At 43.5% G+C, this 26,825-nt stretch overlaps 1 protein-coding gene across 1 annotated transcript in view; it reads right to left on the bottom strand.

Annotated features, from left to right (window-relative positions):
- Positions 1–5,721: 5,721 nt before the first annotated feature.
- KCNK13 (potassium two pore domain channel subfamily K member 13) overlaps positions 5,722–26,825 on the bottom strand; it is a 156,325-nt gene continuing 135,221 nt past the window's right edge. Inside the window, exon 4 of the mRNA XM_019551142.1 lies at positions 5,722–7,143. Coding sequence (XP_019406687.1) covers positions 6,251–7,143 — 893 coding nt within the window. The 3' untranslated portion in view covers positions 5,722–6,250. The remainder of the gene's footprint in view (positions 7,144–26,825) is intronic.

Below are 26,825 nucleotides of genomic sequence, written 5' to 3'. Positions count from 1 at the left end.
GCTTCTTTCTGATTTATGCAGTGTAAAATAGTCTGATAAGTATTACTCCCTGTTTTGTTGTAGTACAAAGTTTCTGATTATCTGGAAATAAGACATTTGTAGACTTTATCCTACAAACTCTTACTTGAATCAGATCCTGTTCCATTGAAGCCAGTGGGGATTTTTTCATTAGGTTCAAGGGGAGACGGAAGCTAGCAGTCTACCTAGGATAGTGATGCCTTTGCAGGGGAAGGAGCTTTGATTTGAAACTGGAGCATGAGCTTTCTGGAAGTAATCATGAAGCAGACGAGGAAAAGAGTGCAGCTCAGAAACACTTGGAAAGGGACTGAGGAAAGTTTGGTCTTCTGTGGACTGGGCAAACCATGATAGTGGAGACCCTCGGAGAGTACACACACAGGGACACAACTGTATTTTCTGCCCAGCTGCAAAGTTTTACATAGCAATTCTCCTCAGCTTCAAATGTAACAGGACAAAATAATCATGCCTGGGAATTCACAGTTTGAACACAGGTTTAGTAGCTGTAGATGCATTAACAAGAGCACAGGCAATTGGTGCCTCCCAAGTCTGGTGCCAGTGGGGCATAACCAGTGGGGTCCACCAGTGGCCAGCCAGCAACCGGGAGGTGGGGGGGAGTGTGCCAGCAGCATGGCATGGCAGTGGTGGAAATGCCAGCAATTCTGCCACCAACGTGCTGCTGGCGGAGCCAATTTCAGGGGGGGCACTAACCCCCCTACAAGCCGAAACACTCACTCTTGGGGGGGAGGGGGATCAGTGCTCTCGGGGGGGGGGCATGTGCCCCCTGTGCCCCTTTATGCATCTCCTATGAGCAAGAGAGACAGACCATATTGAGCTAAGCTCCAGTTGCTGTCTCAGCAAAGGGCTGCTATACTGCTATCTCAACAAAGATGGGGATATTTACAGATAGTGCTTATTCCCTTTGCACAGATGCTGAAGGTGAGTAAATCCAAACAACCCAGCATCTTCTACCTTGAAATGAACCTTCAACTGGAATCTAATAAAAAAATTCTTGCCCTTTAGTATAATCTGTTTCTCTCATTGAATTCAGTCTGAGAAATGAAACTGCCCTGTTTTTCCTGGGCAGCCCAAATTCCTGCTTGTTATTCAATTTCTAGATGTCTCAAATGTAATTACAATTTAAGGAGAACAAAATTAAATGAATGAAACTGTAAATATTGCTGGTGCTATTTTGTTTGCTATGAAACCTTCACTACAAAAAGCTTTTAAATAAATGAGTCCAGCTGTTGCATTGCAACACTTGAAATGTTGATGCTCATGTTTAAATACTTCATGGAGCCGGTCACATCAATTTAGACTTAATAATGTTTACATTTCTGGCTGGGATTTTTGAAGGTTCCTAAGCAAACTCAACTCCCACTGAAGGTCAGGATGAGGTGGGCACCAAATTGACTTTCACTGGGAGTTGGATGCCTTTCTAAAGTCAAGTCTCACCTTTGGTAAATGCAGGGCCAAATCCCTGGCTGGTGGAAATCAGCGTAACTCTATTGACATCTCTTTTGCCAGCAGAGCATCCAGGCAACAAAGTTCCACACACCCTGAGACCATCTGAAGAATTTCAAGATCTGTGTTTTTTGTTAATTTTACTGATAAAGGCTTTAGTTTGCATTAAATATTCCCCAGCAATCTGCAGCACATGAAACCTGAACACTGTACTTTGTGCTAAAGTTTGGGAGCAAAGCAGTTGAAAGTAGCTACATGCTAGCTAGTGTTGTTTGAACTCTCCAAGATGAGCAAACTACAAAAATAAGCTAGCAGTATTAATAACTGAGCTTAGAGCTTTATAACTTAGTTTTAGGCTCCCATCCTGCAGCCACTTGTGCAATCCATTGACTCTAGTGGTACTCCAGGAGGCCCAAGGACCATGGCTAGCAGGATCAGGGTCTCAGTCATTTAAGTTTATTTTAATGACCCATTTAAACAATGTATGATCCATCTCCTCTTATACCCAATGCAAATCCATTGCAGGCATGGAAATGCCCCAATGTTACCAAAAAGAAAATTTTATTTTATTACCTGCAATTTGAAAAGCCATCTTTAAGATTTAGAAGCCCATTTTCCATTAGAACTAATAGATATTAGGTAGTCACATATCGGGGTGGGGAGAGGGGTTGAAAATCATGGTTTTAAATTGAGAATGTCCCTTCAGTTCCTCATGACTATTATAATCTGACATTTGCAAACAAACAAACAAACAAACAAAACAACTCTAGAAATTATTTGGTTCACAGGATGGGTATTTGGCACCTCTGTGCTAGGTTCTAGATGTTGGCACATGGATGGAGGTTCCCGAGCCATTCCAAGGCATTCCCAGTACCATGGTAAGCTATGAATATGCTTTATTGGCAATGAGGGTTTTTCTGGTTAGTGTCATTAGTATAACAGCTGCCACAGTATCACTGAAATGGGAATTCAGTTTTTACCTTGCAAATCCCAGAATTTCAACTGTCCACAAGTGATTTCTCTAACAATCCTTCTCTTCTTGGAGTCAATACCACCTTCATAGTTCAGGATGGTTTCTAAACACAGCACAAATAGTGCAGACTCAGTAGAGTATTTGGGGGCTGTGTGATACCCTGTACAAATTGACACAGTCAAATAATGTACTAGGCCAAGATAAGCTCTGGACAGAAATGATTAGATAAAATTAATGTAATTGTCCGATCTTAGCCCTTAGAAGAGAACTGACTGGATCACAACAACACTATACACTTCATTGCAAATACTAGTCTCTGCCCATTAGAATCCCATGTTTATAACAGCAGACAGAAGTATATTTCAGGATTTGTATGCAATGGCAGAACAATAACGTATGGAAAAGCTTATGCAACACTGATCTACACTATTCTTGGGTCAAGATTACACTACACTGTTAACACCCTGCTTTCACAGCCATCATATTTTCCAATCTTTTAAAAAAGGTTTTAACAGATTACATATTTGTCTTTGACAGTGAATAACTGGATATTGATAGCACAAATAATAAGTTTCCTTGGCTAAAGAAAAACAGCAATTGTCACACAGTCTTGAGAACACTGGAAATAGCCCTGTGGCTATCTTAGTGATCTGCTACTTAGGTGCCTCATATTGTCTAACTAAATATTCACCACCACACTCTCAGCCAACTTACAGAATGTAATATGTCACTTTATCATTTTCTTCCACTGTATAAGCCTTTTGCTCTCTTTTTCTTGACTTTCCCACACTATTCTCTACCAGAACTGTCTATATACTTCTTTTTAAATCTAGGTATACTTTATACTCATTTACTCTAAACTAGTTTCTTCTTGTTGCATTTAAACCATTAGACCTCAAAAGTAGTTTGGCACCAAACTCCCAATGGGAGGAACTGGGCTTTAGCTTCTTGCGGCATGGACCTTGCTTTTCTCCATGGTTATAAAGGATTGATTGATAAATATACTAATGACCACACTAAACAGTCAGTTCTTAGCCTATCTATTTACAGCTAGATGGTTTCCCTCTTACTCAGATGAGAAGGAGAGTAGAGTAGAGTAAGTTCTTCCTTCCTCATCTTCTGCTCAGTTTAGGTAGAAAAACATGGATCTTTGGGCTGGCTTGTGTGTGAACCCATGATCTCCAGAGGATCCCACCTAAGCAATGTGTGTTGAGGGGCTCCTTCCCCAACTCCAGTTGCTGGTAAGAGTAAATTGCCAGGCACAAGTAGAGAAGCATGCTCTGCCTTTCAAGGGGTTTACTAGATTCTCGGTTCTGAGAGTTGCCCCAAGAGGTTCAGCCTAACCATAAGTGATGTCTGATTGCAACCTCAGAATTACTTCCATGATGGTCAATTCTGCATAATAGGTACTGAATGGATGCATCACTGAATTAATCTAGGAAAAAGGAGCTTCTATAGCACAACTGTTTTTTTTTTTTTGTATTAATTTAATTTGCATTTAGACAAGAAAAGGAAACCCTTAAAATGGCATATGATGATTCAGTGCAGCTTGGTAACTATATTATCTTCTGAAGTGTGCCAATGACAACATGTTGCAGCCATTTAAGAAGCTACAGGTTAAATCCTCGGTGCCTTAATCATACAACGAGGGACATGGGACATGATTCTGATCTCATTTACGCTGATGGAGATGAGGAATGATCCCACTGTGCTCAACAGAGATTTCCAGCTGCTGCAAAACTGAGTGAAAGCAAAATCAGGCCAATATTTTCAAATGATGCTACCTGTATGGGTACGTTGTACCAAAACTGCTTTGCCACTGAATCTTAGGAAGAGCTTTTTCTTCTTTTCTATAGACATGTTAAGTGGCTCAGATATGCCGCAGTTTAGTCCAGCCAGTAGGTTTTGTTTTTAAAATGTTTAATTATAAAACCTCAAGTGAAATTCTCCGGTTATTTTTTATTTTCAAATATAAAAAGGACTTTAAAAATGTATTTTACTATCACCTTTCAGTTTTAATAACCTAAACACAAAAGCATTGAAACAGACATAAAAATCAGAGAATGAAATAGATTCCTACTGCAAATTAAATTGATCCATTTACCTGTATTGTTCCACAGAAGTGCAAGGGAAAAGGAACGGCAGATATTGTGAAAAGTAAATCAGATATTTAAAATGTTTAACACTGAAATGTTCTAAAAGGGGTTCCGGGTATTAGCAATGATAATTTGTTAACTTGAGAGTCCTGTGATCCAACTGCCATTAGCTTCAGTGGCACTGAGCCAGGCTCCATTTGATCTGCTCATTTACTCCCTTGAAACCTCACTGACTTTAATGGCATTGACTGGGGTAAAGCTAGCAAGAATTTGATCTAGATTTCTTACCTTCTAATATCTCTGTAATTTAATTAAATCCCTTATTTTGACTGCTCATGATACAAAATGCCATATGACAGCCATTAACTTGTCTAATTTTCTGTTTCCATGTTTTTCTCACTATTAATGCAGTTCTCATTGACGTCCTCTGCCTGTTCATGATGAGCACTCAGATCATTTTATTTAGCAAAATGAGGAGTTATACATTTTCCATTTCTCTAATCAAGACCCTGTCATTATCATCACCAAGAGCCAGAAAATACGTAGAGAATGATAGTTACATGAATGTTAAAAATGGACTTTGTCAAACTGTTTTTCAGCATTTTTTACTTTTTCTGTGCGCATAGTTGCTTATAATAATCTATTGTAATCTATTTCCTTTGTAATTTACTTTCATAATGCAACCTATTCACTATATAAGCATTACTATTGCTTGTTTGTTATGCTCAGTTGTTCAGTCTTGATTGGACACAGTACAAACAGAGTTTGAAAAGTCCTTATTTTGTTATTGTAGGGTTACCTGTGAGACTTGTCTATATGGCTAGTTTCAATTTAATTTAATTGCTTTAAAGGAAACTATATTCATTCAATTATAGAAGAAAAAATAACTTAGAAAAGGTTGGTCACGTCCTTTGGAAACAGACATCAGCAAGGAAAAGTAGATCAAATCTTGATTTTACTACCTTTGACGAGTCCTTTTAACGGGAACACTGAATGACATTCTGGGGTCAAATTCTGTTCTCAATTAGACCAGTGTAATTCCAGAGGAGCTCTATTGACTTTGATGGAACTATTTCTGATTTACAGTAATACATTTCATGGCAGAAGTTGACTTTACAATTATAGTGTTTCACAACAGGAATCCATTTAGAGAAGTGAGATGTGTTTGTTTTCCACTAACTTAAAATAGGAGTGCAATAGCATAGACATCACAGAATAAGGCTTACAACGGTTTCTGTTTCTGTCCCAGACGTGGTACATTCAGAAGTCAGGTCCAAAGCAAATGGGACAAAAAATAAAATGAATTATAGAATTAATTACAATTTGTGAATTAAAGAATTTAATTCTGGAGAAGTGAAAGGTAATTTCTCCCAAGGCCATAAATTCCTTATCCCTCAATCTTAATTTAGCATAAATGCAGGAAATCAGCTGCAGAAGATTTCTTTGGGGCTCCATTATGTTTTATTGGTCATATTGTCTTCTGTGCCCTGTTTGTGGAACAGAAAGAATGGGAGAACAGAGAGTAGCAATCTGAGCAGTGCAAAGAATACCAATGGAAATCCCTCCTCCACCAAAAAAACTTTAAAAAGAATGAGAGATCCTCTGACCGAACGTGTCCTACTCAGTTTGCTCTGCCTCTCTGATGACATTCACTTCCTACTGATTTCCACACATCTCAAAGTATTTCTCATTGCTTTTCATTTTACCTATCCACACTTGTCTCTGCCAGCCTGTTATTCATAATTGCCAGGGCTCCTATCCCACCAGAGAATCCATTTTGTCTAGAATTCGAGCTCATTTGCCTGGGATACCCATTGGCAGTTTCTGACAGCTGTTTTTGCATGATGGCCAGTGAAACTTTGTTGGAAGCTAAAAAATCTTTCATAGATATCATCTCGCCAGACAGCCGACGACCATCTGTGTCGCTCTCATTGATGCCGTCGGTCTCAATGGAGATGTTTCGCCGGTTCCGAACGTTCCCTGGCATCACCACGTTCCTCCGTGACCTAAAAAATTTTCTTTGGCATCTGTGGCAGCACCGGCAATCCATCTTTTTCAATATCCAATTTATAGACTGTTTGATGACAATAGAGATCACATTAAATAAAGAGTAGATACAGCAAACCCCCATGAGTATGAAGATAAAGTTGCCAAACCGGTAGAGGTCTTGACTTTCATACTGTGCATTCTGGCTGCTGACTAAGTCACCAAAACCGATTGTGCTGAAGGCCACAAAGCAAAAGTAGAGTGAGTCAAAATAACTCCATCCTTCAATTGGTGTGTACATTGCAGAGGCACAACAGGAAATAATAAGTGACGCTATGCATAAAATGAGCATGACATAGTACACAGAAGGTTTCCAGCCTGCCAAGCTGTCCACCTCAGAGTTCCCTGAACCTCGTTGGCCATCGTGAGGAAGGACCCCTTTTCTCCTTAGCTGTCTCTCATGGCAAGATTTCATGACGTAGGCTATGACCGTGATCAAGCGTTCCAGGAACAGGTTAAAGAACAAAATGGTCCCTGCACATCCTATAAGGCCATAAAATATCAGAAAAATTTTGCCTCCAACGGTGGCTGGGGTGGTCATGCCAAACCCTAGGAAACAAAACAGAGCAGTTAAGTAACATAAGCTATTAGTTACAGCCTCAGAGTTTTGTCACCTGCAAGGCAGAACTATCACAGAATCCTTGTGGTGCAGCTCAGCTCCAAGACAGTACCTGGGATTTCTTTTTGATTTTCACAATCCCTACTGCTCCAGTGCTAAAAGGGATCAAGAGGTTACAAATGCGAAGTATCAACATGTCTTTGACTAGAGGAAAACTGAAATGAGAGGTGAAATGTGAAGAGAAGTGGTGTTTATTTGAGAAGCTAAGCTTCAGTCTCGTCTTACTCGTTTTTTATCTCTCTGTGTGCCTTGGATGAGGTCTGATATTCAGAGTCACTACACTCATTTCACTTACCCTCTCTGTTTTGCCTTGTAGGTCTGATCCAAAACTCAATGAAGGCAATAGAAAGACTCCCACCAACTTCAGTGAGGAACAGATTAAGGCACATGCTGGTGCACTGCTTAAGTTTTCTTTCTTTCCCTCTCATCTCTCCACGTTCTGCTCAACAGCTTGGTTCTATGTTGGAGCAGTAAAGAAGTTACCATGCAGTCCTGTCTCCTGCCCTGTTGTATCTTTACAAATATACCCTTGTTCTCTTTTTCTTTCCAGTCTGCAAATCCCATTTCATTTAGATTAACAGGACAACATTGATAAGGCAAAGTTGCTGTAATAGGCTGTTTATAAAGAATTAACACTGAATAAGCAAGTCCTAAATAGAGGAAATAAGTCCCTTGAATGTGTTTGCTGCAGTTTGAATAGGCTCTAGAAAAGTGTAGTAAGTGACTAATTTGCAGTTCAACGAAGCTGAAGTAGACATATTGAGGAAACAAAAAATAGCACTTTGAGTAAGATGCGCATCTAATTTGTCCCCTCTCAGTAAGTGCAGGATATTAAATGCATAAAGAGCCTGGGATATGGGAAATGAAGAAAACTTATTCATTAAAAGTCTCAAAGGCAATGCCCTTATGTTGGAGAAGACAAATGCAATACGAGGAGCAAAAAACACTAGACATTTTATATCCATGTCATCATCAGTGCTGGGCTATAGTCCTTTTCCCTTCATTAAAAAAATCTTCCTCCCAATGTCAGTCCTTATATCCCCCAAACACCTCTTATTGCTTCACAGCTCCTTGATGCAGGCTTTGCTGACAGTCTAACTCAGGTTGGCATAATGATTCCCCACCTTCCTCCTTTTTGTGCAGGTCAGAATATGAAGCTGACAGGTGTGTTCTTGAGCATCACTGAGTGCCCTGGAGGGTTTGCAGTGAATGCAGTTCAAGCTCAGAGAAATCAACTAACTAGCTAGCTTTGGCCAAGAGAACCACTCTTACAACAGCAAGGGTGTACACAAACCGGTGTAAGAGATTGGAAAAGAGTTCAAATTTGTAACACAACAGAAGTTCAGTGCATATAAACTGGTTTCAAAATGTCTAAGCCCAGTTTAAGATGGGTGGATGTAGTATCAGACTTAACTGATTTAGGTTAAATTGAGTTATTGAACTTCTGTCCCAGATCCCCTCCAGATTCAACTTAACTCTCAGTCTCTCAGCAGCCCAGGATGCTTTTCACCTCCTACGCCAACCCCCCATCATAGGGTGGGTAAGCTAGCCTTGGCCCAAGCTGAGCAGGGAGGCATGCTCTAGAACCCCTCATCTTTTGGCCTCAACCACTGCAGGCATGTGGCTGCATTTCCAGAATCAAAAGCGAATGTCTGTCCACTTAATTACTGGTTCAATCTACACAGCTTAGACTAACCTGCAAAGATTGCATCTATTCAGCCTTGGGCTTTATGACTGTCTGTACTTAGCCAAGATGTTCATCTTGGCTAGGGACAGAAATTACATATAAACCACTTCAAGTGACTGGAAAATGGTTTAAATCTCTAACAGAACAGAATTTCAGTGCACATAAGCCAGTTTCAAAATGGTTGAACCCAGTTTAAGATGCAGTATCAGGTTTAACTGATTTAGGTTAAACCAGTTTATGTAACTTCTGTCCCAGATTCCCTCCTGACTCGAGTTAGGTCACAGTCCCCCAGCATCCCAGGAACCTTTGTGGGCAGGCAGGCTATCCTCTGCCAGTGCTTCTGTGCTCTGGCCAGCTGGGCTGGCCGTGCCCTGAGCTGTCACAAAGCAGGGGCAGGCAGGTCAAAGGAGGCCTCTACCTGACCTGGGCTCCCCTTCCCCTCCAGCTGGGGTCTGCCTGTGGAGGTGGGAAGGAGTCATGCCACAAGAGTCCTTACCCTTCACCCTCCAGGCTGGGCCTCCTGCACAGCTCTGCCCCCTGCAAGTCTCTGCCTCTGACCTGCTGAGGGGAGGCAGGAACAGAGTCCCGTTGCCACATGGCTCTGGCTCCAAGCCAGCATGGGGAGTTTGCATGGTGAGGGGCTTCCTCCCTGGCTTCTAAGGAGCACAACTGTCCCTGCCACCTGGCACGAGCCTTTGAGCTTCCCAGTGCATCTCATTGGCTGCTGCTGCTGCCAGGCTCCAGCAGAATGAATCAGGTTAAGCCTGGGGAGCTTAAGCCAGGCAGCAGCAGGGACAGGCATATCCCATACAGGGAGCTCCGATTGGGCTCTGCTGCCTGGCAAAAGCCTCCTTCAGAGCCCAGCACCAGCAATAGCCAGAAGAATGCAGTGAGCAGCCTCAGGGACTTGTGCTGGGTGGCAGGGCCAATACTTCTTTCTATGGAGCCAGCCCCACTGGGCAGGGACATAGGACCCCCTCCCCCCAGCTCTAAGGCCTGAGATTGGGGTGGGGAGTTTCCTTCCCCACTGGGCCTCAGTGACTCACTGGCTCAGCCATACCAAGTGGGAATCATATCCCAGTCCAGAAGGACTCAGGGGCTGGCCCTGGGAGGGGAACTCCTTTCCCTCTCCTCACCCAGTGCGTCAGTGACTTCTACTGACCTGGCCTGGCTGCACAGGAGGAAAGGGAATTACCCTCATCCACCCCCACAGCTGGGCAGAGCAGGGCTTGGGGAATACCAGGCCTGCTGAGGGAAACCCCGAGGAGCCTGGAGCTCCCACATGTGTGCAGATACCCAGCTTGGGAACAGCTAGGAACGGGGGGACTATTCCCCCCTGCAGGAGGACAACAAGGTGTTGGGGGCATGCACCAGACAGCCAATCAGGGATCGCCCGGTGATGGCCAGCAGCCTGGGAGGCTGCTTTAGTGCCCTCTTCCTTTTGGCCTGGGCCAGTGCAGGCCTCCGCCTGCCTTTTTCCATCTCAGAAATAAACATCTGTTCTGTTTGTTACTGGTTCAATCTATGTAGTTTAGAGGAACCTATGCAGATTGAATCAATTCTTCCTTGGGCTTTGACTATATGTACTTAGCCTTTAACTTTCTGCTACTGCCACTCCCAGCATGGACACATTTGCTTTCACACAGCAACTCCCTAAAATCTTTAAGAACTAATTTATATGCAAGCTTGGAAATGTGAATCTTTTGTGTTCTAATCTTAGTAGGGTCAGTAAGCTGGTCAATTGACTGGTCAAATATCGTCAACTGACTGGTTAATTAACAGTATATTTTTGACTGTTCAAAGATTATAGCAATTTTACAAAGGAACTACATTTTTTATGTCGTTTTCTTGACAGAAATATGACTTTATTTCTTTTTGATACATTTCTTAATGGTAAATGTGCATTTTTTCTGTGTATTATTTGGACCTATCGGGACTTTTTCACAGTTTTTGACTGATATTTGACCAGTCAGTTGACCAAACTTTGATTGGTCAAATACCCTAAAGCTTAGTTTTGATACTTGTTCTCTGTATAACTTTCACCTTAGGTACAAGTCTGGATCTCCATACCATGGGCATGTAAGGGCTGACAGGTAGTGAGAAGCAGTACCCAGATGGTCTGCAGAACAGTGGGGTAGACAGAATGCAGACTGCATAAGGTAACTTCCTGGATTGTATATTGAGGAGAATAAGAAAAGGTGACAGTACTCAAGGATCTGGAACCTCACAAATGGGGGAGGTTGGCCGCAAGGAGGTAGGGACATACAAAGGTGGAAGAAGGCAAGCAGGTGGAGAAGATATGGAGACCTCCACATATTTTTCACTGAGCAGAGTGAAACTTATGGCCCATAGGTAATTACGATATTTTTCTCTAAACTACATTTGCAACAGTAGCAATGTGGTGTGATATCTTCTCAAGATTCCACTCTGTGTTCACTGAATTTTGCCTTAGATTTAATAGCTGGAGCCTGAGTGCATCAGCTTAATATCTCTTCTCAATTAAAATTACCATTTGAGCTCATATTTCGAGAGGTGGATGCCTAGAAGCAAAGACTCTACAATGATACTCAAACACGTATGACAGGAAATCCATTATGAATTGTAAATAGTGGAAAACACAGACCACTGAACCAGAAAGATATTTTGCTGAAGCTGTTTCATGTCATCTTTTTCATCCTGAGCTGAAGCTCAATTCTTATCTTTTGGCAAAAACGGTCTCATATTTTACTTTCTTTTGAAACTTTAAAAAAATGTATCAACTGACACTAAAACAATTTCATGTAGTATACTAGAAGGGAAAACTTTAAAACCCACACAGTAAAGATATTAATTTGAATTCAGCCATACCATATTTTTCCTTTTTGGGTCTCTGTTTAAAAACAAACTATAGACTGTTTGTTACAGCAAAAAACCAGTTCAGGAAATGCACTGTAGTTTCATACATGAAGCAATACATTGGGCCAAACTGACCACTTCTATAACTGACCTTTTCAGAATTACATTAGGAATCAATATGGTTTGCTATATTACAGAGAGATCTAAATTCATTTTGATATATATAATAAATTTGCTAAAATTTTAGTTTTTAGGAGGGCTACATTTATCACAAATTCAGGTTTTTTGGTTTTGAGCAAAAAAATCCTGGGAGTATTTTTTTAAAAAGTCAAACTATTTTACATCAGTATGATCCACTTCATTTTGGAAATGTTGCAACATTTTGTTTCCAAAATCTTGACTTCCAATTTAAAAATAGCATTTTTCATATAAAAATGTACCTGAATTAAAAGGAAAAAAATGGCAAAAATAATAAACCAAAGATGAAGATTTCATACCAGGTTAAATGACCATTTTTATATTAAATGAAAACACACTTTTGGGGATATGTTTTTTGTTTCACTAAAAAACTCCCCCTCCCCCCCATTTCAATCAACCTCAACTGATTTTTTCAGTTTGGCCACCAAAATAAAAAAATCTATTATTTCCCCAGTTCTGTTCAAGGATAATGACCATCTTAAAGTGCCCATGATACAGACAGCACAGCTAGTTACTGCAATCACTATCTGGTGGTCAACTGTTTCTTTTTCTTCTTTTCTGTGGTTTTTTGGGGCATAAGGGATCATGTGGATCATCGCTGGTAGTCCCTCGGAGTCAAGGATGACATCCACCAGGCTGGGTGGGTCCTCAGGTGACTGAGGAGCACAATTCTGGATACATACATTCTTTGGCAATGGGGGCATGTTGTTGCACGGGGGAGTGGGATTCACAGCCCTGGGTTAGTCTCCTTCTCCTTCCTCCACTGCTGCTGTTCCACCTCATTATCAAGTCGTTGGGCCTTGAAGTGTGTGCGTCTTGGTGGATCAGGTGGTGCCACACCGAATGATCAGCAGCTTGCTCCTTCCAGCCATTGGTGTTGATGCCTCCGTGCTTGAGGGTGACCTTGGGTGTGTCTTTGTACCATTTCCTTTGGCTTCCCTTTGAGCGTTGGTCAACAGAGAGCTGGGAAAAGAGAATCTGGTGAGGGAGGTGGTTTTTGGACATCCAGACGCAGTGGTCCATCCATCAGAGTTGATTTCTCAAGAGCAAGGTTTTTATACTGGTGGACGCAGATTTATGGAGGACGCTTGCACTGGTCCAGAAGGCTTTCCATTTGATCTCCAGGATTCGATGCAAGCACTACTGATGAAAGCGCTCAAGGGTCTTAATGTGGCATTGGTAGATGGTCCAGGTTTCCCTGCAGTATAGGAGGGTGGTCAGCATGACAGTTTTGTAAACCAGGACTCTCACAGACTTCCAAAGATCTCTATTTTCAAAGATATGTTGACGCAGCTTCAAGAAGGCAGCACTGGTGCAGTTGACCCAGTGCTGCACTTCTTCATCGATGGTAGCCCATTGAGAGATGTGGCTGCCCATAGACGCCGGGAGGTGGCAAGCAACGACCACCCGCAGGCACTGCCAGCAGCACTTCTCTCAGGAGATGCACTGCCAATCTCAGGTGGTGCACATGCACCCCCTATGCACCACCAATGAGCAATCCTGTGACAGAAATGAAACTGCTAAGCTAAAACAGCTCAAAATCCCCAAACTCCATTTCTGAGTAGAAAAAAAGATGGTATTGACATCTGCATTGAGCTTTCATAACAATTTTCCAGGAACTTCAAAGGGTCTTTGAAAGGAATCAGACTGCCTAATGCCTAAAATTTCATTAAAGGAAGCTAACTGAGACACTGGCAAAGATCCTCCATTATCACCTTTCAGCTTCATATATCGTGGGTAGAACTGGCCAAAAATGCAGGTTGAATTCCACAGAAAATGTCTACTTTTGGCAAAATATCAAACCTGATAGTATTTTAAATCAGTAATGCAGCTGTGGTGCCTCATTCTCTCACCCTCCTCCTGTGCAGAGTGAACTCAGTCTGGTTGAACAGTAGCCCTTCATCCATTGCCCTCCTTGACCAGTAAGGAAGACTGTTGTGCCTGGTAAGAGATGGAGTCCAAGCAAGGAGTCCAGCCTACAGAGGAGAATGCAAGTGTAAGGCACGAAGCAGTATTTTAAAACTGAAATGCTGGCTTTTTATTTTTTACCCAGACTGCTGAATTATTCTGCATCGGAAAAGGGTTTTCCATGATACCTGGATTTGACAACTGCTGACAGAGGCTGTCCCAAGTGTATCATGTCAGATGTGGTCTAGCTGGGGAACATCAGAGATGAGAAGAAGGATGTCAGACATCTGATCTACATCTCCTATGAATCATATTGAAATCAACATGTTTCGGTGTGTGGACCAAGTATTTCAGCTTTGAAGTAATTGTTTTCAGTTTTCATTGGTTCAGTTTTCTGCGCACAATGGAATAACTGTGGAAAGCAGACTGTTTTTGCAAAAAAAAATTCTTCTAAAAAAGAAACGAGTATTTTATTTAAAAACATCTGATGATAATGTTTTGAACAGCTTTAATACTACATTCCTCCCAGCCCTATGCTTGCAATCAGTCATGGGAACATTGGTAAGGAGCTGCATGGATCGCTAAATGTGCACTTGAGAGCCTATGCTTCAAAACACGGTCATCCAGCTTCAGTGGGACTGAAGCCCACATGCTGCACTACCATATGCTGTAATGCAGGCTCTTGCAATTTCCTATCTCCTGCCATGCAGGCAGTGTCAGCAGCACACAGCCCCCGCATGGGCATTCCTGCCCCACGTGGCAATGGGAGAGGATGTTTCAGGGGTTTGCCAGGCATGTGCTGGCCCCTTATGGGACACATGTGGCCCTGCTTTAATACACAGGACATTTTTTAAAATGATCAAAATAAGACAGCAGTATCTCTTTTTGGTAGTCTGAAGGCTTTTCTTCAACATGCCAATCTCTTCATCTGATACAAGTACAGGCTGATTACTCAATTTAATGTACATTTCTACCTTTAAACTGATGGTCACACACACAGGCCTGCCCATTCACTTTTGCTAATGTGTTGGGGTGCACAAGAGATTTCAAACTGCAAGTACTAATCCATTGTAAACATAATGGCCATTACATTCACAGATTTGACCTATGAGCCTTTTGGCCAGTGGATGTATGTCAGAAAAAGTCTCTCTCAGTGTGGTTTTGGGTCAAGTGTGGTGCAAAGATATGTACTCCTATTTTGTGAATAGACTTTTGGCCATGTCCACACAAGTATGCACGTGCATTTGCAAAATGCACCCCGCGCACATGATTTGGTTTTCCATGGTGTATTTTTGTTCAACCAGAAGGAAATCCTGGTATCAGAAAAAAGCTCTCAGAAAAATAGCGAGGTGGTGCACATGCCAGCAGCATGTACCACACAGAATAGGAGCCTGGCAGACCAGAGCTCCCCACACCTGGACTGCTGCTGCTGGAGCCCCAGAAGGCCCCCAGGTAAGGCTGCTAGAGCCAGCCCAGGTACTGGCCCCAGCCCCCCTGACCCCACCTGGAACATTTTTCCCTGGGCTAAGCCCATGTGCAGGGGTGTGCACTAGGGCTAAAAGCAGTAGCACAAATTTGTGCTGCTTTTTTTCCTCATGGCAACTGCACACCCCTGCTTGTGGGGACACAGACTTTAGCTTCATTTTGCCCATAGCAAAAAAATACTTCAACAAGTAACATGAGTAAAAACAATTACTACTGTCCTGTTCTCCACCCATCCTGAATTAATTTTAAGCCCGGAAACAGAAATGAATGTTGCAGCTTTTAGCTGCACTGTGACTGAGAATGCCAGCTGAGGCAAGAGTAACCGGAACTAGGATCTTATTCACTTGGAAAGAAGGAAACTAAAGAGTCAAATACAGAGTGGATTTGTTTAAAATCAAATCAATTTAAAACATTAATCAGGAAGCCTCAATCTAATAATTTTTTCTGCAAAAAGTGCATTATTGTTGTTTGATATCCTTTATTCATTTAACTTCTTGAAATTTGCACTTTTAGACAAAGGTAAGGGCTTGACTCGGTGTACACGAACTTGCAGATAGACAGTAGGGTGATGGGTGGGTAATCAGGTCTGTTATCTCTCATCTCCACATACTGCTATTAACAAGGATGTTATCACTGAAGACACAAATCCACAGTTTGAGAACTGAAACTAAGCATCACAGAGATGCTTAATGGGATCTTCCAGACTGAGCACTGAACCCTACTGGGTAGAATGCTTTTCTTTAATCTTTACTAATCCACAGAGAAGCTTCTGGGAACCCCATAAGGTTGGGCCCCTAATATAGTCCATGGTCTGTTATGACCTATCTATAACATTTTCTAAAAAGGTTAAAGAATATATTGTCTCAAATAGTATATAATTAGAAGTTAAAATCCCAATTCCATGATGATATTTTTGATCTTTAGCATATCTTAAATTAAAACTATCTTTATGTAGGTTTATTTAAAAAAATCACCTTAAAAAAATCAAAACATATGATTAAATAAAAAAACTGATTTAAATAAAAAATCCATTTTGGGGGGGAAAGGTTATTGTTGATTTTTACCGAGCCTGGTCAAAATATAGCTTGGGAAAAACTAGGTGAGTAATTAGAAGAGGAGGCAGGTCAATATGGACCATTAGTGAAAGAGCAAGGAGCTCAGCTGCACACTGGAGAGAAGAAGAGAATGAAATTATATGAAGGAAAAACAAAACCAATGGGTGACACCTGACAAGTGATTAGGTATGTGAAGAAGACCTAAAGGCAGAAGACTACTACAGAATAAAGCAGCGCTATGTCTAAAGCGTGAGGATTTTTATACAATGAGTGGAGGCTGCTGAAATCCCAGTGAATAACACATTTTACTTTTAAAGTTGTTTTGTGACAGAGACCATGAAACAGTTACGGATGGGCAAAAATACACAGAAAAGCTACAGAAGTCAGGCTTGTGTTTAATCAAGTGGAAATCAAGACTTTTTTTGGAAGAAAAATGATGTTTTTAAGCTACTGAAGGGTATTTCTTCACTGATACAGAGGTGGGCAAAATGCGGCCTGCCAGGCCCACGGGGCCCCTAAAAAATTTTTTAAAATGTATATTTATCTGCCTGTCTGTCATGCGGCCCTCGATGGTTTGCCAAAACTCAGTAAGTGGCCCTCTGCTCAAAATAATTGCCCGCCCCTGCCTCAACCCATTAGATAGCTATACGCTTGGATATGGTTAGGTACCACTGATATTACTAGGAATGCATGACAAATTCTGTATGGTATGAACACAAAGGTTTCCACTGAGCAGGAAGAAAGCTAGTTTCCTTATATTATTTCGATTTCTGTTTTTGAAAGAACAAGGTTTAGAAATGCTATGGTAATTGGAAGCTGAGCATTCACAAAGATTAAGCATCTGTTATCTGACCAGACTTCAGGTAACTAAAAAAAGTAATATTGGCCCTAGTCGTAGGGAAATAACATTCTGCAAACAGAGAAAACCTGTCTTCTACAGGCCTGCTGTCTTTCTGGAGAGCGTGCTCTGTACTTTAGACGCAGAAATTTAATTTGATACAAATTAAGTTTCTAGTCCCTTTGGTGGTTCTTCAGGCCATCTGGTGGTATTGATAGAGTTTATTTTGCAAATCAATACACAACTCTCCTATTGATTCTAGATATAAACCACTTGAAGAATTGGTACCTTTATTAGTAGCAACCAAAGACTGTGGGAGCCGGTTAAATGTTAAGACCATTAAACTAAATGCCAGCTTGAATGACTGGAAAGTAATTATAAATATTATTATAAAGTATCAGAATCATGAATCTACAGAAGAGATTTTGGTTCTGGGTTTGAAAGCTAAAGGAAAAGAAAATCAGCACTAGGTCAGATCTATTTTTTCCTCCATAGATTTAACAGCAAATTATGTATATTGATCAGTTATTTCTTCTTTCTATGTGGATAAAACAGGTTATCAGTTAAGCCTCCTGACAGGAGAAAGTTATTTCCAATATATATTAGGGCTGCGCAATTAAGGAAGTATTCGATTCATATTAGGCCAATCTAGAGGATAATGATTGGATTCGGAGATTCAGATCACTGTCCTGAATCGATTTGGATGAATCAGGTTTGGAAGATTCAGCACTGATTCGAGAGATTTGGATTGGCTGGGGACAGGCAGGCACAGCTGGGTGGCTGCAGGTTCTCCCGAGGCTCCTTTGGCTGTGCCTGCCCCTCCCTGCTTGGGAGGAGCTGCGGGACAAGCCCCCATGGCTGCCCTGCCCGGCACCATTCTCCCCCCCGGCCCCAGCCTGTTTAGGAGCTGGGGTCGCTGGGGCTGAACAGTGCTGGGTTCCAGCTGACAGGTGAAGCCAGGCGGGGGGGGTGCGATTCCTGCTGCCACGAGTGCCTAGAGCCCCCAGTCACCACTGCCAGAGCTGGTGAGTGCAGGGTTTGTTTGTTTTTATAAGTGCTGGGTCTAGGGTCAGGCAGGGCAACCATGGAGGGTTCTCCCGTGGCTGCTCTGGCTGTGCTTGCCTCTGCCCTAGCAGGGGGAGCCATAGGGACTATACCCTGCTGCCACTTGCCCAGCCAGTGCAGGGGAGAGGGGGTGGTGCGATTTAGGCATGGCTTGCACCAGGTGGCAGTAGGGCATAACCCCCCAATGCCCAGCGGTGCCACACCTGTGTCAGTGCTGGGAGTGGGGGCTGTGCCCTGCCACCACTTGTCAGCTGGCATGGAGGAGTGCAAGATTCAGATGTGGCAGTGCTGGGCATGGGGGCTAAGGCTGGGCAAGCAGCAGCAGGGCAGAGTCCCCGCTCCCAGTGCTGCTGCACCTGCATCCCGCGCCCCCCAAGTAATGTGCCCCCCCGCCCCGGCTTGGCAGCTTCTCCCAGCCCCAATCCCTCCCTCCTCCATGCCCCTTACCTCCGACCTCCCCCAACACCAACAGACTTACCAGCTGGAGACAGCTGTCAGCTTCCTGTTCAGTCTATCTCCAAATCGGCCAAATCTTTACTGAAGCTTTTCCAAATTGATTCAGATGCTTCGAATCAATTTGGAGATTTTACTTGGTCTCCCAATTCAATTTGGATTCGGAGATTTGTTACCTGAATTGTGCCAAATCTCATCTGAATTGAATCAGCTATGGAAGCTTCATACAGCCCTAATTTATATATAATATTTCTGTGCTGGGTATGAACTAAATGCGTACAAAGTATCCTGTCATCTGTCTGCCTTGGTAGTTAGCTTGGTAGTATGGATCCTTTCTGCAACTGCATGTAGAGATCCTTCTGTCATGAAGCTTTGCCATTGCCACTGACTTTGAGAGAAAAATGTAAACTTTTCTGAAAGTAAAAACTGGTCATGAAAGGCAAATAATAAAAAAACACCCCATTGTATACAATCAAGTCCAAGACCTACTGCAAAATCCACTGAAATCAATGGAAAGATCCCATCTCACTTTGATGGGCTTTGTATCATACACATAGTCAACTGACTGAACATGTAATGATATTTTTTACACTTCATATCAGCCAATTGGGCTATGAAGAATTGGTCCTTAATAGCATATTTTCCTTTATTCAAATTTGTTTTTTTGTTTCCGTTGTAATGTGTAGACATACAGTTGAATTTGGGCTGTTGAACATACATTTGACATCAAGATTTTTTTTCCAGTTGAGCTAAATTTTCAAGGTGTTGTAAGAAGTTTTAGCTCATAGGAAAGTCAATAGGAATTTTTCTAGACCACCACACACTCTTCCAAAAGCCCATTTTGCAGGAGTTTTGCCCTGACAGCAAAGATTAGAGTTCAAGAGCTAGTATTTCAAAATGGTGTAAAATCTGTAGGCATATATATTCCATGGCCAGACAGAGCCTCCTGCAGATGCACTGTCAAGAGAAACAACATTAACTATATAGAGCAGGGGTGCTAAACTCCTGGCCTGTGGGGCCAAATCCAGCTTGCAAGGTAAGTTATCCAGCCCACGAGCCTGAAAATTTGGACACAAGGGAGTGGTGGCAGCTAACTATCGCTCCCTTGTCATCAACTTTCCAGACCTGGAAAGATTGAGTGCATAGGGCCAGCTGAGGTGGGGTGAAGCTAAACGTGGCAGCACGGAGTGGCAGAGAACAGAGATGGGTGGTGTGGGCTGGCAAGGAGCTGAGGCAAGCAGCAGAGCGCAGAGGTGGGTGGCAGAAAGCCAAGCAGGATGGTACAGGGTAGCAGGGAAGCTGTTTAAGGTGGGGCGGGGTGGCAGGGACCTCAGCTGGGCAGTGTGAGCATCAGGGAGCCAAGCAGGGCAGCAGAGATCCCAATCCAGCACACAGACCAGCCCCGTCACTTATCTGACCAAGAGGGCCAAAAGATTTGAGCACCACCAATGGAGAGGGATGACAAAATAGTCTAGTAAATCATGGCATCAGGATAATGCTTTCCCTACCGTGTTCTGTCTCCAGGCAGCCTCTGTGCCAGCCCCCACCATGCTCCCAGAAGCACAATCTGCTGCAAGTGGGTAGGCAAGTGGGTGCACAGACAGAGCCACACTTTGCAGCCTGGCTCATCCCCTCCACTGCTCCCACGCTCCCAGGAGAGGCTGCAGGGGCTAGCATGTGAAATCCTGCAGGGGCTGCCCTTGCCCAGAGGTAGAGACCAGGGATATGGAGGGTACAAACAGTGAAAAGAGCAGGGCACAGCAGGGTGAGGTCCTGCCCTCACCACTCTTAAGTGGTCCCAGATAGATTAGTGATGTTCAGCTGTTTAAGCCACAAGGTGCCCCTCCAGAGCTTTTCTGAATTTAGATCTAGCTCCGTGATTTTAAACTGGGATTCTGTGAAATTTAGAAAAGATATGGAGTTATTTTTTAACAGTACATCTCAGCATTGGTATGATTTCCTTTGGCAGGGGAATGGAATATGTTACATGTTTTGAAAAATACGCACACCCCCTTTTGGGTATAAGAGTGAAATCTGTTGTCAGTTTTAATCCAGGAAAAAATGTGCCCCAGGTACCAAAAGTTTGGGAACCACTGGTATAATGTAATTATGTCACATATTCCTCACCATTTTCCTGGAAATCAAACTATGATAAAAGAAAAACAGGTAGCTGTACATGACATCAACCTTAGTTTCATCAAAAGGGTTGATACGTCTCTTGAGACACACCCTTTCCTAAGGACTAGCAACACTGAGCCCAGTGGTAGCCAAATACTGTTCTTGGGGAAAACAGTAACTTATGTTTATAAAAAAACTTAGGAAAAATAAAGAAAATAAAATTTCAATTTTCAACCATTATTCATCAAATCTGAAAACCCAAACCTTCATGCCTATCAATTCCTCTCAGGGTTTTTTTGTTGTTGTGAAAACAAATGTTAGACACTAGGAAACTCTCTCTTATTACAGAGCTCAAATGACATCCCTTTCCAACCACTATAAAATAACGAAAGCATACAGCATACATACTATAATAAGCACTCAAAACTGGTATGGTAACACAAAACCCAGGATATTTATAGACCTTTCTGAAACCCTCATAAAATCATAATCATGGTGCTATCATGCCATCATAATATTGCTGTGCTGCATTATGGCTGGGAAAGAATTAGTAGTGCAAATTATAGTAATTTGTTCAGAGCGTTCATCAGATACAGTTCCCTAGCTACAAGAAGCTGATTCTAATAATCAAAGTGCTCTACTAGACACATGTATAGGGAGATCGTCTTGTAAACCAGTAGGCTACAACAAGACCTTGAGCAAAGATGGCAAATCTAGGGTCATAAGGTTCAGGGTTCCCTTAGACACAGCTAATAAGGCATGGATTTCAATATTCAGATTGATCTAAAGCTCACTACCATAATGGGATTGTCTTGAAAACTGGTATTCTACAACAGGGATTTGGGTAAATTTTGTAAGAAAGGAGCAGGAGAAAACAACTACGGAGATGAAAAGAAGAGTTCATGTCTCAGACCTATTTTGTTAGGCTGTGGTCATCTCCCTGAAATGTTCTTATTTATTCATGGACATCCCATTGAGATGAATGAGTCAGTTCACACTTCTGCAGTCTCTCTGTAGCTGTGAAAAATGGCTTTGTTTTACATTACTCTTGTGAAGCAGTACAGCATCTAAAGCTCTGTCTACCTTTGGAAAAAAAAAAAGATACACCATGGTAGTAGCTATTGCATCAAACTAACTTAGTGGAGGTGCAGTTTAGCAATGTCACCAGATTGCTCCTGGTCTTGTGATAAGCTACTATTGAGCACCTAGACACACAACATGCTTATTCTGCTATAATATGTATAGATTTTACATGCTAAGATAAATTACATCTAGATCCAGAATGGATAACGAATTATCCCAGGGCAACTGCACACAGTTCCTAGTTTAAGTTGAACCAAAATCCCCCAGCATCCCAGCATGCTCTGCAGCCCTGGGAGGGGCTGTGCTGTCTGCTCCAATGGAGCAGGGCTGACCCCACCTGTCTGCTCCTTAGTCGGAGCATGGGTGGAAGCATGGCCAGATGCTGGCCCATCTAAAATGAAATGGGCAGGGATGACATTTATTCCCTTCTCCCTCCCCTGTCCCACCAGCACGGACCTGCCAGGCATTTCTCTGCTCGCTGCTCCAGTGGCGGGGGCGTAGCCAGCCCCAGCAGTAGCTTCACATGAACTGGCCAGGCCCCCCCCATCCCACGAACACAGACAGGAGCCGGGGTCTACCCAGTGCTTCTCCCTCACTTGTGCAGCAGCAGGGCTGGGGGTTTGGCCAGATGCTGGCCAGCATGGCCCCCTGAGGCAAAGGGGGCAGGAAGGCAGTTTATTCCCCCCTCTACCTGCTCTACCCCTGGGGTACCGAAGCCAGGGTCTCCCAGCCCTGACTGCTGCCTCTGTCAATTGATCCCTGTGCGGGGCGAGTGGTGGAATAAGCTCCTTCCCTGCCCCCTTCACCAGACGCTGGAGGGAAGGGGAAAATAACTCCCCTCTATGCCCCGTCACCTAAGGAGGCCATGCTGGCTGGCCTCTGGTCATGCTCCTGCCCCTGCTGCTGGAGTGGCAAGGGGGAAGGGACCCTGATGGGGCAGCACACCCTATCATGGCTTTCTGGGAGCGCAAGCCTCATCCCGGTGGAGGGGCTGTGCTGTGGGCAGGACCAGGGTGGGCAGAGCTGCCACAGACTGTGCAGAGCAAGCAGAGGCACTGGGGCTCGGAGGGGCGGCCATAGCTCTCCAAGTCCCATCTACTGCACTGCCACTGCTTGTTCCATGTAGTCTGTGGCAGGTCTTCCTACCCCACTCCTGCCCCTGCCTGCAGCGCAGCCCCTCCAGTGGGAAGGGGCTTGTGCTCCTGGGAAATCATGATGGGGTACTGCCCCTATCAAGGTTGCTCTCCCCTCACCACTCCAGCAGCAGATGTAGGGGCACAGCCAGAGGCTGGCTGGCCTGGCTTCCTTAGATGAGGCGGCAGGGAGGGAACTTATTCCATCACTAGCCCCGGGCAGGGAGTGATTGGCAGAGGCAGCGTTCAGGGCTGGCAGACTCTGGCTGTGGTCCCCTGGAGGCAAAGGGGGTGGAGTGGGGAATAAATCCCCTTGCTGCCCCCTCTGCCTCAGGGTGCCATGCTGGCTGATGCCTGGCCATGCCCCTGTCCCTGCCACTGCAGCAGCGAGGGGGAGTGTCAGGCAGACGCTGGCTCAGGTCCGTGCTGGTGGGACAGGGAGGGAATTAAACCCTCTCCCTGGCTAGGTCATTTGAGGCCACTACTGTAGCTGGCCATGTCTCCCTCCCCACCCAGCACAGCTTCCCTGCAGCTAAGGGCTTGCTCTAGCGCCCCCCCGGCTTCTGGCCTGAGCCACTGCAGGCAAGTGCCTGCATTTTCCGAGTCAAGAGGGAATGTCTATTCACTTGTGCATTGGTTCAGTCCAGGCAGGTTAGATTAACTGCAAAGATTGAATCAGTTCAGGCTCCAGATTTTGAATGTCTGTCCCTAGCCACTAAACAGCTACTGCAGTACCTCATCACTAGGTGGCAGCAAGCATCCTATTTGCCTTGAACCAACAGTAAGCTGCAGACACCATACCTATACCACTTTAATTTGGAACCATTTGGTGTTACCCCTTTTTTCTGGGCTAATTCTATACCAGTTCCAAGTAAGTAATAAAAGTGTCCAGTCATGCTTCTGGTCCTTTTTGGTATCACTGTAAAGACCAATTACTTTGGCATAAACATTTCATATATTCAGTGTGAATTCCCAGTCAAGTGCAAAGGAAGAAAGGTTTTTATTTGGCTATCTTCACTTTCCTAACACATAAGTCAAGACAAAACAGAACTGTATCCCTATGTCAGGCCCACCTCTTTTCAGGGAACATCTGGCAGGCAGCTCCGCCTTATCAACTCCTCGCCTGGTCCCATCTCCTTAGCAAAGCTTTCTCTCACAGAGCCTACTTGCACACATACACAGTCTCTCTCTCTCCAACCCAACAAAGAACTTCCCCTTTATTGTTCCTATTATGAGCGAAGCAAGGTAGGGCTGACTGAGCCTACAGCAGCTAACTCTTTCTTGGCCAGCATGGGCTTGGTTTACCGTGATTACAATTGGTATAAAGAGCTATTTTGCTTGTATTGCTCAAGCAAGCGTACGCGAGATCATCAATGGAGCCTTTACTGGTATAACTGTGTCATCTATAATACAGGTATTGCTGGGTCCACCAGGACTGGGGGAAAAAATGATTTTTTTCCCCAGATCAGCCACTAGACAGCAGACAGGTCATAACTAGGAAATCTGCACCTTCCCCAGTACAAGCACATGAAAACAGTTGGGGAATGCAGAAGGGAAGAACCAGGAACAAACACACTGAAAACCTGCAACTGCATGGAGGGGTCATCAGTAAAATACATGGCTGTGAGAAGCATGATGCTGCCTTCTCTCCCAGTGGTTGCATCTATGGTTTTGAGTTTCTGAACTGACTTTTACCCTGTTTCCCCCTCCCTAGCCCTATTGCAGAAAACTGTACAATCCTTGCAGACATACCTATCAGTAAGAACAGCTGTGTCCTCACTGGGGAAGAGCAGGAAGACTCAGTTCCATTCTCTATATGACAGATTTGGCTGGTATAGCTATTCTGTATATCATACTAGCAAAGTGTTCATAGTGAGGAATCAACCATATGGGCAAAGTTGCATTTTACACATCTCATTGCAGCTCTTAGCATTGAGCCATGTCAGCTAAAGTTTGTAGCATAAACATGGGTAGTGTAGTAGGGAAGAGGGTTTCTAGTTTCAGAAAGTCCTACCTGAAAACAGAAGGAAGGGACAAGTCTTTTGATGAAAGAAGAGTGCTGAGGATGAGATGTCCCTGGGAACAACTGCAGTTCATTGTCCCAAACACCTGAAAAGAGTAGAATGGAATCTGCACCATTTCTGACCAGAAGAAGTTACCATTTGCAATTTTGCCGGCTCCACACATTCACAATTTCAAATAGATAATGACCTAAGTGCTGAACTCAGTGGTGGTTTGGGGCAATCTCTTCCCGTTCACAGCTCCTCTCAGAACCAATTGACCCAGCATCTTTTCACTTGCTGGCTGCTGAAGCTCTCATTTACTGTACCATACCTTTGACAAAACACATTTTTAAATAGAAGAGCACAGCCTGATGTGCACTGGCATTTACTTCATTGACAGTCCTCCCAACCTTCTCATGCATACTGCTTTCGTTGGGCTGCTGCAGAGAACCAGGTTGTTCAGACTGCTGTCAAAAGGAGGTGGCATTCAGAGCTGTACATCTATGTCTTTACTTTGATCCATCTGTACATCTGCTTTGTTGTGTAGATTCGGCATTTCGCTCCCTGGGATTTGGAGGAGACCCTGTAGTGCTCTGTAGATTGGCAGACAGTGAGAAATCCTTTGCAGATTCTGTACTTGTGTTTCAGCCATAAATATGTACTTGTACTGAGCAACCTGGCTGTTGGGTGGGCAGTGATCCTGAGCTGGACAGAGATCTGTGGCCATTTTGTTCTGTACATACTACATTTGTAACTTCTTACTTATGATTTTAACCTTCCTTAAAATTCCCATAAAGTCAAATCTATTTGTAGAAGGCAATATTGAATTTGAAGCTAATATTGCAAGACATTCTGTTAAAACAATAAAACCCCAGCCCTCTGGATCCACCCCCACATTTTCTTGGACACACAGAGGCTTCCCCATGATTTGCATCTCAAACATACACTTCCTGGGGAGCGATCACATCAGTGGCAGACAGCACTCTTCCACTGCCTCTAATAATGTTGTATTATTCTTAAAGGAGGCAGGAACCAAAACAATTGCATAGCAATTTCCCCCTTATTTGTAACCAAATGTTTAATTAGTGCAAAGGTCTGTCTCATTCTCACAATTAAATGTTTCCTACCTCTTTTGCACAGTATTTTCACATAAATCTTCAGTTGCAAACAATAATGGAAAATTACTACCAGAGAGAAGTACAATACTGATATCTTCTATTTACAGTCCTTATATGGCTCTGATTACTGTAGTATCTGAGGACCTCAGTTTTTAATGTATTTGTTCACATAGTATCTCTGGAAGTGGGAGGGTGGGGACCAGTTACTTCTATCAGCAATAGTGGTTTTACAAGTTGTTGTAGTCTGTGTAAATCTTACTTTCGGTGCTCCATATGCAAAGATTGGACTCTCTCCCAAGCAGCAGCAACCGTCAAGGCCAGGCCCATGTCCATGTCTCAATGTGCTCCTCTACAAGGGCACAAGGGGCAGAACAGCCATGGCCCTCCCTTGGTTTCCTCATACATGGAAGCCCATCACATGAGGATTAAAAAATGTGGGATGGAGAGTGGATCACTGTACCTCTCCAGCTGCACCACTTCAAAGAACTAGAGGTACTCTGGCTGAAGTTACTGTTCTTCTTCAAGTATACTCACAGGATGGTGAGATTTCATAGATTTCATAGACATTAGGGCTGGAAGGGACCTCGGGAGATCATCGAGTCCAGCCCCCTGCCCAAAGGGCAGGAAGTCAGC

Source organism: Crocodylus porosus, unplaced genomic scaffold (genome assembly GCF_001723895.1).
Source record: "Crocodylus porosus isolate Cpor-Errol unplaced genomic scaffold, CroPor_comp1, whole genome shotgun sequence".
Taxonomy (NCBI): domain Eukaryota; kingdom Metazoa; phylum Chordata; order Crocodylia; family Crocodylidae; genus Crocodylus; species Crocodylus porosus.
Note: the sequence above shows the minus strand (reverse complement) of the source record. Positions and strands in the feature narration are given on the sequence as shown.